The sequence below is a fragment of the Chroicocephalus ridibundus genome, chromosome Z (genome assembly GCF_963924245.1).
Source record: "Chroicocephalus ridibundus chromosome Z, bChrRid1.1, whole genome shotgun sequence".
In the NCBI taxonomy this organism is placed as follows: domain Eukaryota; kingdom Metazoa; phylum Chordata; class Aves; order Charadriiformes; family Laridae; genus Chroicocephalus; species Chroicocephalus ridibundus.
In genome coordinates this window covers 29,602,549-29,620,978 of record NC_086316.1, presented here as the reverse complement: position 1 = coordinate 29,620,978, position 18,430 = coordinate 29,602,549, and the positions used below count along the sequence as shown (strand labels likewise).

Here is an 18,430-nt window from a genome sequence, read left to right as displayed (position 1 = left end):
GAGCTTAGCAAGAAGAATTTAGCCATTGTCATGTACCAGAACGTGACATGAACCCGTTCATTTGTGTTTCATGTTCTAGGTTGATCAGTGTGGCTTAAAACCCTTAATTATCTCAATACAGATGGTACCTATCCTTACAGAGTAACAGTCCTCATTGAGCAGGTTTGTCAACGAGTTCTTATGCTGGTATTTAGAGAGAAAGCAGAACTAATTGTTTAATGTTGCTTATATGCTAGATTTAAAATGAGTGTCATGCTGCATGTACAGACGTGTCTTTTTTCTAGCTTATGGATATTGCGTGCAAAGGGAGTAGAAAGGACAGCTTAGTAGCCCGTCCTTCATTTGCACTGTGCTCTTCTCTCTGACTAGGGTCCAGCTGGTTAATAGCCTTCTGAATGTGTCTTTGATGAATGACTGTGTGGAGATACTCACCCTTGTCCCACTCTGTAATAGCCAGGTGGACAGCCACAAAGATAACCACCTTCGGTGTTGGAACAACCATAATTGCAGGGGTTCTTGGTAGAAGAACACTCATTCACATCATGGCATGCACTGGAAAATTGGTCATAAGAAAATCCAGATGGGCAGGCACACTTGTAACTTCCAAGTGTGTTGTAGCAAGAAGCAGAGCCACATGTGTTAGGATTGGAGCATTCATTTTCATCTAGTAAGCAAACAAAAGTATATTGGTATCTTCTAATCTGATAGATATCAGGAAAGCAAGATGTAGCTAACAAATCAGAACATCTGCAAGTCCTAGGGCTCTGCTACATCCTTGACCTCATTACGCCATAGATACTTGGTCTCTGAAGAAAAAGGACATTGGCAAAGGTCCCAAACACATATAGCTGGGCTGTAAAGGTATTTTAGGATACTGTTACTCTTAACCTTATATTGACTCAATGTTCCCCCTTCCTGCAAGGTATGTCTCCTGTTTTGCTTGGGAGTCCTCTTTCTCTTTACAGGGTACCATGTAAGGTACACAGAGGAGAAACGAGCTGGAACTCCAGTCATGCTCCAACTGTGATAGTGTTCCTGGGCACACAGTGATGGAACAAAGTCAGCACATACTTGTAGTGGAAACCTGCAGGCTCTGTGAGGGGAAAACCAATCTAAATAGCCAACAAAAATGAAAAAGAAAGGGAAGTATTAAGATACAGAGAAGATGACTCCTCCAGTCAGCGTGACTGATTTGGTTCCAGGCTATATTGTTAAAAAAGTAGCTTGTTGTATGGAAGATCATGCTTTTGATAGTTGGCATGTGTTGCTTATTTTATTTATCTTACTTTCCCTGTATTCTTTCCTGTAGGTGTTTTCCTGTCCAATACCATTGGTGTATGCTTTACCTTTCTTGCCGGCAGTCACTAGGAGACATTGTTTTGAGGACTGTTTATTATATTCAGAGACTGTAGCTGGTTTGGAGTTTTGTGGGACTTGTTCATTGTGTGTTCCTGTCACTCCCATGCCAGTCTTTGCTGTAGAGCAGTTTTAAGTAACGAGTGATGATGGTGTGCTACTTAATGTAAAATGAGTATAATAAGCTAATTTATATGTCTAGAATAAGGACAGTAAGATCAGCCAGCAAGAAATGTATGGCAGTGCTCACAGCCATCCTCTGATTATGACACCATTGACAGAGAACCATGAAAGCATACTTGAAAAGGTAAATATGTTGTTATGATGCCTTGTGAACAGTATACAGGATGGGGTTGTTACGGAGTATGTTGGGTTTTATAAAAAAAATAAATAATTCCCACATTTCATTTGGTACGGGAGTTAGATCAGTTCATGAAAGAGAAGAGAAATGAGGACTGAATGAGCTAAACCTACAATAAAGCTGCTGAACTGATTAATTTGTCCCTGTTCCCTGCACAAAGAACTAATGTTGCCCTTAAGACTGTATTTGGAAGCAGGAAACCCCTAATGGTTATGTTGATATTTTTTCTCCCCATGCACTATAGATGCTATTCTGTAGTATTCACAAATTGCTAATGATGGTGAGCAATTCTTACTGATGAAAGGTGGTATTTGTTTTTTTTCTTTTGGGATTTTTTTCCCCCAGCAGAAGTGTTTACATTGATGCTTTCAGGAATTCAATGAACATCTTTCCACCGTTCTAAGATGGGGATTTTCCTGAGGAGAAGGGAGTCAGAATTTAGGCCTTACTAGGAAAACTCCTTGTCACACAGAGTTTCAACAGGATGAGTTTGTTTTCGTGTTACCTTATGTCACTGATTTATGTTGCGAGTAACAAGTGTATGGAAGGAGGGGGAGAGAGGAAAAAATTATTTCTGTCTGCATGCCCTTTGTCCTGCCCATTCTTGTCCTCGCCTGACAGCTGTCGCTATAAACACTGTGACACCTTTGCTGTTTAAATACATTCTGTGCTGTTTGTTTCCTTACCGACACATTGATTCCACTGGTAATGCTGAATATATCCTTGTGGGCATCCACATCTGTATCCACCCAGGATGTTTTGACAGCCATGCTGGCACCTGTGGTTTCCATCACATTCATCCACATCTTTGCAATTGGCAGAAAAGTACAACATGAAAGAACAACGATTATACGTGTTGCCAAATATGTTACTTACTTTGATCATAATCATTGAAACACCATTTTTGACAGAGGAGTACTGCTGTAAGATAGAAGCCCCATTCAGGCTGCTCTTTAGGAAAACCTGAAAGTCAATTAATGTAGTGTTCTTTCTATCTATCAATAATGTAGTTGAAGCACATGAGCTTTTTTACATTACTCAGATTTGTAGAAGAAACACTATTCCTGTTAATCCCACATGATGTTGCTTTGATGTAATGTTTAGAATCTGAATGTTTTTTTATTTCAGTTTTCAAACCAACTATGTAGGACTAAGCTTTCAGTTTCCTGGAACATATTGAAGTGTTTGAATATGAGGAACACGTATCAAATTTGGATGTAAGTGCTAACCTTTGCAACTAAAAAGAAAAAGCCATCTAAAAAGTCTCTGAGGTAAGTGTAAATAAAGGAGAAAGCCACAAAAAACCCACAAAAGATAAAAACTCAGTCATCTGAAATAGTGTCCGCTGTAAGAAATAAATAGAATGTAAGCAGCTTAATGTGTCAGGTACAGTATGCACTTCTAGTGGAAACAAAAAATCACGCATGGTATCACAGATTCCAAGTTACACTCTAGCTGTCCACGGTTTGAAACAAATTTAATGGAATTGTGATGTCCCAAAGCCTGAGGTGCAGAAAACCATTGTGCCAGGAACTGAAAGCTGTCATTTTATTAGTAATGGCAAGCAGAGCAGTTCTGATGTGCTAGTTGTATATGTGTCTTGTGAATGCTTTGGTATGTATAATTTAGGGTTTTGTTTTGCAGGTGCTGGGTAAAGTGCACAATAAGGATGTACCTACTTTATGTGAACAAAGTAATCTGATAGAAGATAATGCTTTATAAAACTTCTGGCTGTGTGTACTCTGCACTGTTACTTTAGAAATAGGCTCTACATGTAATTTTTATGCTCTATCAACGTAGCTGACATTTTGAGATGTCATAAATTTGTGTGCGTATACCTCTGATTTTCTAATTCTCAGCAGCCAGATGGGCTGGCCTTTTAATTTCTTCTTTGCTCAATATCTGAGGCCCACTGAAGAGTCTGGAGCTCTCAAATAGAGATTTCCTGACTGGGGCTCCCCTTTGGGACAACAGAGAGAGATGAAGCTCAACAGCGTAATTTGTATTTTAACTGTAGAGAATTACCCTTCTGAATGTATATCTCTAAGGTAGAAGACTTAAAGTACGCAATTTAGAATCTAAATTAGATACCCTCAGGTGGACGACAGAATTAGCTGCAACAAAAATTGTAGAGAGACTCAGTTTAGACTGTATAAAATGAAAATTAAAAATAAGAAACAGCTAGACTTTTAGATGCATAAACCTATGCGAACTTGAAATGGCAGCTTGGAACCAGTTGCTTAAGAGTCAGCTAAAAAGTCACTTTTTATTCTAATGTGTGTAAAAATTACTCAGGCAGCATGTTCTTACATATAGTTTTGCTTAAAATTACCCAAATACATTCCTATTTCTTTTTGGTATTTGCTTTTACTATGGATGGTGCTCTTTTTTATCTGTCTTTGATATCACAGGATTCAACAGACGCAGAAGTTTTGCACCATAAAAAAATTTGACCTTTGCTAGTTACCTTCACAGTTTAATCCAGTAGAATCCAGAGAAAATCCCCTTTGACATTCACAGGTAAAACTTCCAGGGGTGTTTTGGCAAATTCCTTTTGATCCACAAAGTGATGGCTGAGAACCGCATTCATTGTTATCTTAAAAATGCAGAGGAGGGAGAAGAAGGTTGGTATACCTTGTGGCATGATTTTAGGCATGTTCGTAAAACATTTCTTAAGAGGCTGACATCTACAGTGGTGCAACCGTTTGTTTTGAAAACGTAGCTTTTCATATTTAAATATCAGATGACCTGACAACTCATGCAAAGCCATGAGCAATTAATAAATTGGAAGTGCAAGTTGTAATTTAGTTATGAGTGTAAAAGACCCAAGTGTGTAATTGCTGACAGTGGAAAATGCTGCACTTCTGTATTAGCTGAACTAAAATAGTTTCAGTTGGCAAGATTCATACATATGCTTAAGATCCAAAGACATCTGCATCTATTAAAAAAGAAAACGCAGTCTGTTTTTATTTAACTACATTTTAAATCAGATTTTAATACTTTATCCCTTTGTCTCCATGTGGTTATACTTAGAATACAATAACATGTATTAAATATATACAACTGTTTACTAAGCAAGAAAATACAAATGGTGGATAGGCTGATTTTTCTTTAGCTGTAATTGTTGCTCTTCAAAATCTGTTTTCTGGACGTCTGACATTATTGGTCTGTATTATTACTGTTTTTACAGAGCAAAAGAATAAGAATTGAGAAAGTTGTTCTTACAGAAAAACTGGTGCAAGAAAACTGATGTTTTTCTTACCAATACAAGCTGTGTGATGTTGTGTAAAACCAGGTGGACATTTGCATGTGAAGCCTCCAAGGGTATTGACACAGAGAAACTGACAATTGTGTTGTTTGGTTTGACATTCATCAAGATCTGAAAGTAAGAGATGTTGTTGTCTTAAGAAAAGTCAACAAAAAAGGTACATTTAGTCTAACTTGATAAAAACATCACACTTCAAAACTATTTCCTTTTAAGTCAAGGTGTGACAAAATTAAAAGTTACTGTGTAGAACTTTCTTTACCTTTACATGTCTTTCCATCTTCTTGAAGGATGTAGCCCCGAGGACATGAGCACTGATAGCTCCCTTCTGAGTTCTTGCAGATAAAATTGCATGGTTTAGGAGACTGGGAGCACTCATCAAGATCTAAAGAGAGAAACTGTTAAGTATCTGTTGTACTGATTTCTTTGTTTGTCTTTGGAGGGTGTTTTCTAAACAACACCATATTTAAGAGAAAAATGTAGAAAAAGTCCCCAATTTACATTTGTTCAGAGTTCCTATTTCTTTCTCCATGGATGTGTTGCTGTGGAGTTTCTACGTAGTTGTCTCTACAGCTCAAACTGAGTGTCTTGAAAGAGTAATACACTAGAGTATTAAAGAGTAATACACTAGGGGCATTATTATTTTCATCTAAGGACTAAGTATTTATTTTTGGGCATACTATGGTATACTTATATTTGTTAACCAACAGGAAAGTGGGAAAATGTAGACCACGAAGTAATGAGCTGGTTTGTCAGTCAAAATGGTTATACAGCTGCAATATATTTCAGTGCTCATTCTACTGCAGGAATATTGCCAGTACAGCTTGTTTCTCCATTTCCCCAAATGAAATACAAAAATAGAAGTGTGTATTAGCCAAAGGAAGACAGAAAAGAAATTAAAGAGAAAAAACTGCTTTGATACAATGGTTTACAGAGGTTGATACGTCATTATATATGAATTAAAAAAATAACTGAGGATTAAGATGCTGAATCTTACCAATGCAAGATGTGCCGCTTATATCAGTGGTATAGCCAACTTTGCAAAAGCATCGGAAGGAACCCATAGTGTTAATACACTGTCCATTTCTACATAGGTTTGGCATGACCTTACATTCATCAATATCTGTACAGAAAATATTAAATATGTCATCCTTAAGTTTTAAATTCGACTTTTTTCTTCTTTTCCATTTTTGCACAGTTCCTTGTCATCATGCTTTTGATAGGAACTTTACCCTTTCTTTCTCTTTAAAAATGGATCTGTATTCAAAGTCACACATCCTTCCAACTTTCATTATTGTTTTTTGTATCAAAACCTTCCTGCTATTTCATTGCGTAATCAGGTTCCAGTTTTGGTAATTCAAAATACAAAACCCATAGAAGTGAATTTTCTTATGACCAGCTAGATGACATCAAAAATTTTTCACCAGAGTTTAAAAATGTATGTTAGCTTCTGCTACATACATTTGTGTGTAAATAGTAACTGCAAAGCATTCAGTGAGACTGTTGTTGGAACAACTCTTGTTGCCTTTGCCATGTATGAAACTTTTCAGCATCCAAAGGCTTTGGGATCATTTTTAGCTTTTAGTTACTGGTTGGTACCTCCTGTTTTAGATCCCAACCCTGAAAATTGTGCTCAGCTGTGAGTATTCTGGGTGCAGCTACTGTTAAAAGGTGTTTTTAATTTCTGGTCTCTCAGCAGCATTTAAAAAAAAAAACACGTCTGTTGTTTCACAGGAAATTCTTTGCAGGAACTTCAAAAAGAATTCTGCATTTTCTTAAATATGTGAGCATATTCCTTTCCCCCTTTCTGCCTTTTTTCATCCCTGCAAATACCTCTTCCATCTGTAGTATAGCCTGGTCCATGTGGACAGAGTTTCTTATATTGGGTGGTTCCAGGAAGTGGACACAGCTCGCACTGGTTACCCCAGCCCCGGCCTCCATCACAGCAGCACTCAGATTTAGTGACAAGATTCCGGCTGCTTGAAGCCATCTGACACATTGTCTGTAAAACTTCAGCAAAGCAAAACCCTTGGCGATTATCTGCAATGAAGAAATAGAGAAATCAAGAAAGAGCAGGAGATAAACATCTGATCCATTAAGCATCTGATGTATAATTCTGGCTCTCTGTCAACACACGCAAGCCCTAGAAGATTATTAGCAACCAGACTGTGAACTCTGTTTTGATTTAGCCTTTCAGATTGTTGTGTCTTCTGATAATCTGCTGCCATTCCAAGTGTATTCCAGACACCCCTAAAGTTCAGTACCTGCCTGGGTTGGATACTCATGATGAGTTTCACTTCTAGGAAAGTTGTGCCCCGGGGCATATCTAGTTATCTTGCTCGATAGTAAAACAGGCTTTGGCCAAACTGAGTTTCCACTTAAGCTGCTGATGATTGGCTTGCATTTGAAAGATTTATTTGGAGTAGGGTTAGAAGTTTTGTTTGTTTCTTTTACTGGCCAAAGTAGCGTGTCTGATCACCTATAACGATCCTGATGTGGCTTAAGTGACAAAATCCCTAGCACTCAAAAAAGTGTCTGTGCAACTCAGTGCTTTTCCAGTGTCACTCCTAGTTTTTGTGGGGAAAAAAATAATTATATGGTCTTACTGTTTCTAATTCTGTTTTCCTACATTTTTAAACCTTCTGGTTAATAACCTGTCAATCATAAAAGAGGTGCAGAAATTCAGAGTCATTAAGCTCCTACATGTTTTCTTCAAAGAGGCAGCTGAGGAGAGCAGAGATACCAGCTTCCAGTGCTAATGGAAACTCTGAATTTTGCAGAGATGTTAACTTCTAAATAGGCCATGTCACCTGTCTTACTTGTTAATTAAAATGGAGACTTTGTCAACTATGGTCTGACAGACACTTATTGTTTTAAAGGAAAGATAGTTTTTTTTTCTCTCAAAGCTAAAAGTGAAAATCCTTCAAATCCATCAGAATGTATAAATGTATCAACACCCATCTGACCACCTCTTTTACAAGTATGATGAGTAGCATCTGTACATTTCTTACATGAATCAGGTAAAATGTAAACTCTGGCTTTAGGCACAACTTTTTTTGGGTGCCCGGTAACTTAACTGTTTACATCAAATAAAGGTGTCCTCACTGAAAGTGTCAATTGTGTAAGACACCGTGTTTACTCTCATAATTTGCAAGACTCCGCAATCTCTGTTCTCCAAGACAGGTATATTATTGTGCAGGTCTTTGTGCATATTATGACTTGAAGAACATATAAAGCTTTGTTCCCAGTTTGAGATGTGGAATAAATTTTAATGTGAACAGAATCTAAAGGTTTGCACAATATATTCAAAATAATGTCATCTAAGACTTAAAGTTTGTGCTTTTTTTCTGCCAGACTAATTTTTCATTGTAATTTCTGATCCAGGAAGCCCTAAAAGAAAAGCAGCAATAAGCAAACTAACCCAAAGCATAGTTTTCAGAAAATAACAAGAAAATCATGTATTAAATATAAGAAAGCAATAATGACCCCAAAGCAGGGTATTTCCTTGGCATTAATGACTGGCAGAGGTTAACAGACTGCAGCATCCTCTTCCAATGTGGTCTTAATCCTTAGGAAATACCCTGCACTTCCAATGTTATTGCTTTGCCATGAAGTCAGCACAGGACTTATGACAATTTACAGGGAGCTGGTTTTACAGTTCTTACGTAAGATAATACACAAGTGTTTTTGATGTGAGAATACTAACAAATACTCCTACAGTTTCCATATTGTAGAACACTGAAGTAACTACACTTGAACACTAGTGATGATAAAAGTAAGGTTTTGCAGTTCTGTTTGATTTCTAAAAAGGGAACAATTAATTTTAAAGTGCAAATGACAACTCTGAACATATCAAAAAGGAAACAGGAGTTGATGAATATAAAACGCTTAATCAGCATTTAGTGTGCAGACCTGCCTAAAAAACTTTTCAATGTATCTTGCCATTTTTTTGTGAAATTCTAGTATTTTGTATTCATAAGCACTCTCTGAATTAAAAGTAGAGAAAATTCAGATGCCTAGCTGCAGTGGTGTGGTGCTTAAGATCATGTTTTGAATATGCAAACACTGAATTTTTCTCTGCTTCCCAGTTTTTGGTCTATTTAAGGAAACTCAATTCTGCTGCTTCTTTAAAAATACCTGTATTTTGTCTGTATAGTGTTGCACAGCACCATATTTACGTCCTTTGAAATTTAGACACTTCTGTGTGAGGCCCCTGATTGCCAGACTCAGCTGACATTCTCAAGACACTCCTCATTCCTATCATTATTTAATATCATGTCAATGTTTAATTAATAAGGATCATTATTTAATTTCTGTAGATATGAGAGCTGCTAGGTACTCAGAAGCCTAATTTACGCTCTGCATCCTTTACACTTCAATGTAAGATGAAATGTATACAGAAGAGACATTTACCAAGACACTCAATGCCTGATGGACTTGACAGGAATCCTTCGTTACATTCACATCGGTAGCTCCCAATAACGTTCATGCAACGACCATTTTCACAGATACCTGGCTTGGTGCGGCATTCATTTTCATCTTTACAAAAATATAATAGAAAAATTAAATAAATGGTTACAAGAAAATATATCAGACTCATAGAATGCATTAATTATTCTGCATAATATTTGCAAAATGTTTGCAACAAGTGGAAAATAAACAACTGATTAAGCCTGGAAAGGTCTTTCCTAATAACACTATCCTATTCCATTCATTATGCACTGCAGCCTAGGATGAAAGGTTTAATCCATATATGTTCTTTGCAACTTATAACAAGAAGCAGAACACACTTGCAGCAGAGCAATTTCTAGTCATAATTTTTACCTGGCAAGTAACATTTAAATAAAATTGGAATATGTGCATGATTTGCGTAACAAATTTTCACTTTCTAATCATTAAGAGTCTCTGAATACATTTGATCTCTTCTGCAATCGGTCACATTTCACTCAGCCCATCATTTTCCTGGAAAAGTTGACAATCTCAGTGTGTTTCCTTCCATAGCTAACAGCACAGATACTATAAGCAATCACACACCTTACAGATGCTTAAAATACAACCTCAGAAAAAAGCTCAGGTGATTTAAAGGCAGCATTACATGGCAAAAAAAAAGGGCAAAGTTCTTGTTAATACAGATTATTTCCCCTGAAAAAAAACATAAAGATCTGTAAAGGAGAGTAGACATTCTCTTGCTGAAGGAACACTGTTTTAAAATATATTCATTTAAAGCATTAACTGAGATGGATGTTTAATTTATTTTTTTCCTCTGAGACAATGACATTCTCAGCTACATCTGTCCACAGCGAACTTTGGTCTTCTGTTTTTTTATGTACCAGAAGAATGTATTATTTGCCAAAATGTAGCTACTGTTTCCCCCACAAGTCATTGAGAAAATGATGGAGGGAAGCTGTTTGCTTATTTACAGGGTGGAAAATGACCCTGTGGCTCTTCATGATAATTTTGCTTCCTACTCATCAAATGAGGTCTCTTTGGTTTGGCAACTTAATTTTTTAAATCTAACAAGTGTCTGAAAAACTTTCTGATTTTGTTCTACAACAAAAGCAACAAAACCAGATGACTTCTTCTGAAATACTTATTAGTCATTTAGAACTACTTTCAGATAAGGCTTAAACCTTGAAACAAAAAAGGAAGTTTAAGATGTTGGTCATCATTAGCTATCCTAAGTGTCCTTTATGAATTGCTATTTTCTAGTTTACTTTATACATTTACAGAGAATTTTTCATTTGTTTACTTGTTTGTATTTCAGTAGCTGTCTTCCCTTTCTAAGCTTTACCTGTGCAGCCTTCTCCATCAGGTCTCCGTGTCATTCCAGGAGGACAAATGCACATGAAGGTACCAATCAAATTTTTGCACATCATACCTCTTGATTCACAGTCATGAAGACCTTCAGCACACTCATCTAGATCTGGAAAAAAAAGAAATTTTATGTTTGAACTTCCTTCCAGTAGCTTCAGTTACTGAAGACAACTAGCACTTTCTCAAGAAAAAGGACACAGACTTCCCTAACTAACAAGCACTGAAGAAAAGTCTACGAACTATGCTTAATTGCAGTTGTCTTAATCTTTGTGAGCTGTATCATCTTGTCATGTTAAAGATGAACTTCCCCATTGTGACCTTCTTGGCTTTACAATCCCCATCAAGGGGTATGCTTGATCACAAAAACACTAAATAGTGGTCGTACATGAGTTCTGAAAGAGTAAATCATCATCTGCTGGGCTGTTTGCTGGATTCCACTGACATGATGAATGGAAGATGCACAGAAATACTCGCATTATGCTCTGGACAGTACAGGCAAAAAAAGGGGGAGGCGAAAAAAAGGACAGAAGTTGGGAAGGAGTTTATATATCAGTCATTACCTTTGCACATCTTTTGGTCTTCTCTTAGTTCATAGCCGACTGGACACGTGCATTCATAGAAACCGTAAGTGTTGATACAACGAAAAGCACACAGCAAGGGATTCTGAGCACACTCATTTATATCTGAACAGAAAGGAACGAAAAAATCATTCTCCACTAAGTTTTAAAACAATCACCAAGAAGGTTTTCTTCTATCTGTGCTTCTCTTGTCAGCTAAAAAGTATCAGAAATGTAATAATTCAAACCAGAAACTTGTGGACATTTGGTTTTGAGTAGCCAGAGAAGACTGAACAATCTCTACTTAGAAATAATGGCATAATAAATATGGAACTACTTGAGCTTAGAATGACAATTTTGAATGGGCCTGTTTCAGATTTTTATTATATGATCATTTTTTAATGTATTTTTGTGTGATGAGAGCTTTTTTTTCCCAACTCTAAAAAAAAAGAATTCTTGCTTCAAAAAGCGAACATACGATTCATAAAATATAAAATTTGTAAGAAGCATCCTGATCAACATCTGATGAGAGCAGAATGATTGTACGCAAATCCCACACTGTGAAAAATAAGAGGTTCTTAATGAAACTAATAGGGGACTAGTTTAAAACAGATGAAAGAAAATACTTCTCTAAGTAGAAAGAGTAGTGACATTCTGGGTATTGCTGTCACAAGAGGCTGTGGAAGCAGATAGTATCAGCAGATTCAAGACTGTACTGGACAGATTCTTGGACAACAGATCATAAGTGGATACTAATCCCACTCCGCAGGGATGCATCCCCCAGTTTACATTATATTTTCCCTATATCCTCAGCTCTTGTATTAGAGGAGTGAACTGCAGAAAGTTGTTAGTCATGCTTGTATGCTGAATTAGCATTTCAACTGTAAGGCATAAAGGACTAGATGGACGATTGGTCTGACTTCAGTTTTTTACTAAGTCAGTGTGAGTCAATTGTTACTTTAACTGATGAGTGGGTCAGTTCATAACTGCTCTGCTTCAGTTAAGAAAAATGCTCTGCAAATTCAGGCATTTTTGCCGCAGTTAGCAATACTATTTATGAGGATATTTTGGAGGCTCAACAGTTACTTTCTCCCCCCTCCAAACAGCTGAATAACGTAACATACCACAACATGCAGTTTGGAAAATCCTGTGATAAACTAAAAATACTGCTTCAATCAATTCAGGATTTCTTTTTCAATGACATATTTCAAGCAGAGAAACTTTTTTCCCCTCCTAGTTATTTTAGCCTGGTTAATAAAGTAATTTGGATACTGAGGACTGGACAAAAACTAAAGGGAAAAAAAAAATAAAGAGGACAAGTTACCTTCACAATTCATCATTGGGCCGGGCTCAAATCCTTCATGACAGTTGCACTCAAAACTGCCGATCACGTTAGTGCATGTACCGTTTCCACACGGGTTGCCAATCGAACATTCATCAGTGTCTGTATATAATGAATAAATGCAGACTGAAGAGAACTGGGACACATTTTGAATTATGTTTTAAATTTAGGTACTACAATTCTTATAATTTATGAACTATGGACACACCGATGCAATGTACTCCAGTGTAATCTAAGTTGTATCCCATGGGGCACTCGCAGCGGAACGATCCATCAGTATTGATGCAGTGGCCATTTGAGCAAATCCCTGGGCTTTCAAGGCATTCATTGACATCTAAAAAGCAGGAAGATATGAGCAACCACTTAGATGACGCATTTCTGTATTGAGTCTTAAAAAAGCATTTTACAAAAACTGAAAGTGCCCTACTCTGTTTGTCTCTAGCCATGCAATTTCAAGGGTAATCTTTTAACCATCATTTCATAATGGTCCACATTTATTAAAGATCAGCCTGTTGTCACCTGGGGCTGTGGGGAGTAAGCCATCACATACTATAATTTCCAAGTCTAGTTTTAAGTATAAATAACTTTTTTCTTAATTATCAGGAACAAGAATACCTACCTTCACGTGTATCATCAATTCCAGGAATAGTTCCATGGCCATATGGACACAAATCCTGAAAAGCAACTGCAGAGGTATGTTTTTTTAAAAAAAAGGGTGAGTGAGAGAGAGCACCATGTCAGAAGGTTTTACCTTTTGGTTTTACCACCCAAAAGTCTTCTGTATCACATTTTGCAAAACTGTCAACTGTTCAAATCACAATCTTTATGCTGTCTTGCCAGATGCAAAAGTAACACTGTCTCTAGGTCAGGGAAGCAGCACTAGAACTCACTAAGCTTCTATGTGTCTCTGCTTGGTGCCTTTCCCTTTCTGTACTTGGAGAAAACCAAGAATGGAAAACTGTTGATTACATCTTGGCACTGTCTCATTTTGCTCTTCTCTTTTGCCCAAAGGAGGCTAGCTCTACAGATTCTAGTAGTGAATAGTATTAGTTCATTTCTGTACAGAGCAAAACCAGCAACTCAGGATTTATCTTTTTCTGTGGTTTCTTCTGTTCAATTTTGTTCCTTTTGTTGACCCAAAATAGTTCTAGAAAAGGCTAAGAGAGAATGCCAAAAAGGTCTCTCCTTCTAATGATCAAAAAGGTACAACACAAATGTGCTCTTCCTTTTCTCCCACCTAAAAAGGCTTTATTAAATCTTAATGTGTACCTTCTTCTTCCTTTGGACAAAGCTCACAAGGATCACCCCATCCTTCTCCTGGCATTTTACTGCAGCAACACTTCGCCTTTGTGGTGTTGAAAGCCTTTGGCACTGAGCATTTCCCGTTCTCAAAGTTAGTGAAACAGAAGCTCTGGCGAGTATCTAAAAAAGACAATACAGTTAAGTGGAGATAGCACCTCCTACCTGGTTAGATGGCAACTGTCTATCCCTGAAAGGAATGTCAGACCTGTATTTTTCCTGCTATTTTGAAAGCACATTCCAACCCTCATAGGGGCATACTTTGGAAGGGACTTGCAGAGGTCCCTTTTTACTCGTTGTACAGAGTATCTATTATCTATTAGAATAAGTTATTACATTTTTTAGTCTTTAACTTACCAAAACATCTCCGTCCATTATCAGACAGCACAAAACCTGTAGGACAGATGCACTGGAAACCTCCTGGAGTGTTCGTACAAGAGCCAAAGAGACAGATGTTGGGATCCTCGTTACACTCATTAATATCTGCAAATTAAAGGAGAAGGGGTTCACTGTAAACCCATTAGCTGTGAATTCCTTGGTCACGAAAGATTGTTTATTTATTCATTTAACTTCAGCAGGACATGCTCCTCCAATAAAGCACCCAAGAGATAAAGCGGCCCAAAGGTTCCATTAACTCTTCCAAATTAGAGCATTTCAGTGGCATGGACTTTCCTCTCCAAATAACCATTCTCTGTGCTTTGCCAAATTTATAATATAAACATTAAATAAATGCTTTCAGACTTAAACAGGGGAGTAGATATATTTCTGATAAGAAAAATGTTTTTCTGTAAACATAAAACATCCAAAGATGAGTTTTTACACATCTGTATGTTGGGGGATCTTTGTAATTAAAGGTGGGCTTTTTTCATGCTGATTGACTGATTCTTCAACTGAAACTATAGCTAGTTATTTAGTAGAGGCAGGCCTACGATTATATTTATATATTCAGATTTATATTTACCCATCTTCCACTCTTGATATGTTAGTTATATTTTTTCCATTCAATTGCATAATAGAGAATATATTGCTATGACTATTTAGATGTGAGATTTAATTTTTTAAAAAATAGATATATTTTTGTAATTATTAGAAAATTAAACCAAAATAAAAGAGTACTTAATACAAACACCAAGTGCCTGTAAAATCATGCAGCTCAAACAGCATCGGGCTGCATATCCTGTATCTATATAGACAACAGAGTATGAAACGTAATACATTACTAGAACTTCCATTTTTCATATCTGTTATTTTAAAGTATATTTTAATTTATTCTATTCTGCAAATACTGACAGAACACATAAGCTTCCTTGCTAAAGTAATTTTTAAAGGTAACTATGATTTAATAAATTGTGAAATGTATTTTAATAATCTTCAAAGATATACCTGCAGTACCCCTTCTGAGTCCTTCAGTAGGGATATTAAAAGAACCATCACAGAGGCCTATGGCTGTATAAGTGTTCCGCAATAATATCCATATTGATCTTAATCAAAGCGGAGGCAGGAATAGGTATTCTCCATGAAAATAAGCTTCATGGATGTTGAGTCACAAATTTGTAGCACCATTATTCCTGGTATTTGTTGGACTCTCTACTATACTGAATCTTAGAAAACTGACCTATTAGTATTTAGCAGATAAAGAAACAATGGAAATACAGACTTTATCACTATGAAAATATCTGTGGAGCGATGGAAGAAGTCAGGTGATGTTACTTCTGGAAAATATTACCTTGAGTCCCATCTTCAGAATTTACTATTAGGTATAGCACATGAGCAAACCACTGTAACATAATCTGGCATAATGATCAAACTCTTACAGTAGCTTCCCATGGACAGGCTCTTGTGAATGTGAAGCCTTTTAAATCAGCTTATTTCAGTGGAAAAACAGGTAATTAATTTATCAGTTAGTGTGGCAGTTGCTAATATACAAAGCTCAGCAATTCAGCTGCATTAATGGGATGGGAATATTGGTCTTTTGAAGGTACTGATTACTGTAATGAATGACTTGGGATGAGTTGAAGAGACTCTTTTTGTGCCCATGATGAACAGGTGACCAGCCAGGAAGTAAATGAGTCCTCTCCCCTTCATTCCCATAAAATCAAAGGAAATAAATTAAATGAGTAGGTGGAAACTAAGAATTTTTCTGTGGCTCCCATCTGTTTTGGTTTCTCCTGCATATAATCATCCTGAGCTTATAAAATAATCTAGCCATTGCCAACCTTCACATTACAGACAGAAGTAATGAATTCTTATAAAGCAGTTTGCATATAAAATCAATAGAAAGTAATGGGGAACGTATGTTGCAAGAGCTGTCATAATATTAATCAAAGTATTTGTACAATCACATGTGATTACCCAGGCATTTTCTAGGAACTTTAGCTGCAAGTTTCCTGGACATATGGCAGAATGAAGAAAAAGAATGAAATTAAGTCCCTTTTATTCAATTTGGGCAAAAATCTGTTTGGCAGTCACTGATGCTGTCAAAAACATCAAGAGATTCTGTCAGGATACTAAAGTGGCCATAAACAGTGATATTCCCAGAAAACCGAAAGATTTCATTTTAAATTCATGATTTCACAACTGTAGGTGATTTGAATTAATCTCACACATAATTGCTAATATGGAAACAGCAGCTGCCAAAAGAAACCATGAAGTTGGCAGGTAAACTGAATATGGTGGCATGATACAAAAGAATGAGAGAACTCTGGGGCTTAGAAAATACATCCTATTGTTCAAGATAAAAATGCAAAAAGGTTCCTGTGATCCATTTCCTGCACCCATACAGATTAGGTGGCTATTGGCCAAATCTTCGTGTCCTTCCCAGTCTTTTCTTCAGTCCATACAAGGACAAGCTCCTTATTTATTATTGGGAGTTATTTGGATGAATGTGTGTCTACGGTGTCACACAAGCTAAACTTCAGTCATTTAAGAGTAAAACCACAATTCTTAATATAGTCACAGTGGAGAGGCAGGTGCTTTCTCTGTACTGTGACCATGCAGAAACCTAAGGCTTCTAGGTTACCTACCCAAAATTAGTCATTTGCACCCTCCTTGCCAGGTGCCCCACAAAATTACATTAAATGCCCAATAAATTCACAGTAGTCCTGTCCTTTGCTCTGCTGGAAAAGGGAGTTGTAACTTTGATTTATTTCTCATTCTCTGCCAAACCAAATCTTAACTCATTGTGTGGCATTCAGCTCCTGAATGATATTCAAAGCTTTAAATGAGACATATGAACAAACAAGAACATGCAAACTGATGAAGGGTCTTCTGTACACTATTCCTCCTGTGAATCTCAGCACTTGAGAGACATTATACAAAACATGAAATCAGAAAACAGTTGTTAGAAGAAACTAATTTAAGCAATTGTTCCCATGAGCTCCATAATTTTATTAACATTTTTAAACTTCATAGCCCTCTGAAACCAGAAACTTAGTTCATGCATTGACTGCCAATAGTTACCTTTCTGTAAACATTATATAAATCCAGTACACAGGTTTGTTTGTTTTATGAATGAGATATAAAAAAAAAAGAAGAAGAAAACTGAATGAAAGATAAACTACCATTTTTTGAAAAGGAAATATTTTTGTTTGCATTAATGAAGAAATTAATGTACAAAATATACTACAATACAGTACAAAATATCTTGTCTTCCATTTTTAAAACCTCTTTCTGAAGACTTCTCTTACTTACTTATTCCCTGTCACCATGATTTTACGTTGGGCAACATTCTAAAACATTAGGGTGTACATACAACTACTTTCCACCAAACTAGAACCAGATACGTTTTCTAATTTTTAAATTGTTCAGAAGCAACAATTACAACTTGCCTTACCAATACAACTTTCACTTTTTACTTCATATCCTGGTGGACAGATGCATCTGAATGATCCTTCCAAATTTTGACAGGTACCAGGAGAGCATGAACCAGGTAGTGCCACACACTCGTTAGTATCTTTGGAGAGTAGATGGAACCAAGAAAAGTTTAGAATCATGTAATTCTTATGGTAACAAAACAGGCTTATTCATGAAAAAGACTGCAGGTTTCTTTTCTAATTTTATAAGGCATTTAAATGTTTGAAGATCAACAACTATTCCAAACCCCAGTTACTTCTACTGTGTTTTCATTAAAGTCACTGTCTTTTCTTCATAGAATCATAGAATGGTTTGCGTTGGAAGGAATCTTAAAGACCATGTAGTTCCAACCCCCCTGCCATGGGCAGGGACATCTCCCACTAGACCAGGCTGCTCAAAGCCCCATCCAGCCTGGCCTTGAACACTTCCAGGGATGGGGCACCCACAACTTCTCTGGGCAACCTGTTCCAGTGCCTCACCACCCCCACAGTAAAGAATTTCTTCCTGATAGCTAATCTAAATCTACCCTCTTTCAGTTTAAAACTGAACCCCTTGTCCTATCTTCCTGATAAAAGAGTCCTGCC

The 18,430-nt window shown here is 36.8% G+C and overlaps 1 protein-coding gene across 2 annotated transcripts in view; it reads right to left on the bottom strand.

Annotated features, from left to right (window-relative positions):
- The window catches only part of FBN2 (fibrillin 2), a 174,896-nt gene that overhangs the window by 3,626 nt on the left and 152,840 nt on the right, over window positions 1-18,430 (bottom strand). For both annotated transcript variants that reach the window (XM_063319662.1, XM_063319663.1), the window contains exons 48-63: window positions 17,827-17,946; window positions 14,352-14,477; window positions 13,965-14,117; window positions 13,315-13,380; window positions 12,904-13,029; window positions 12,678-12,797; window positions 11,357-11,479; window positions 10,774-10,905; window positions 9,396-9,521; window positions 6,816-7,022; window positions 5,980-6,105; window positions 5,245-5,367; window positions 4,980-5,096; window positions 4,185-4,313; window positions 2,404-2,523; window positions 433-664 (exon numbers count right to left, since the gene is read on the bottom strand). In XM_063319662.1, coding sequence (XP_063175732.1) covers window positions 433-664; window positions 2,404-2,523; window positions 4,185-4,313; window positions 4,980-5,096; window positions 5,245-5,367; window positions 5,980-6,105; window positions 6,816-7,022; window positions 9,396-9,521; window positions 10,774-10,905; window positions 11,357-11,479; window positions 12,678-12,797; window positions 12,904-13,029; window positions 13,315-13,380; window positions 13,965-14,117; window positions 14,352-14,477; window positions 17,827-17,946 — 2,146 coding nt within the window. The remainder of the gene's footprint in view (window positions 1-432; window positions 665-2,403; window positions 2,524-4,184; window positions 4,314-4,979; window positions 5,097-5,244; window positions 5,368-5,979; window positions 6,106-6,815; window positions 7,023-9,395; window positions 9,522-10,773; window positions 10,906-11,356; window positions 11,480-12,677; window positions 12,798-12,903; window positions 13,030-13,314; window positions 13,381-13,964; window positions 14,118-14,351; window positions 14,478-17,826; window positions 17,947-18,430) is intronic.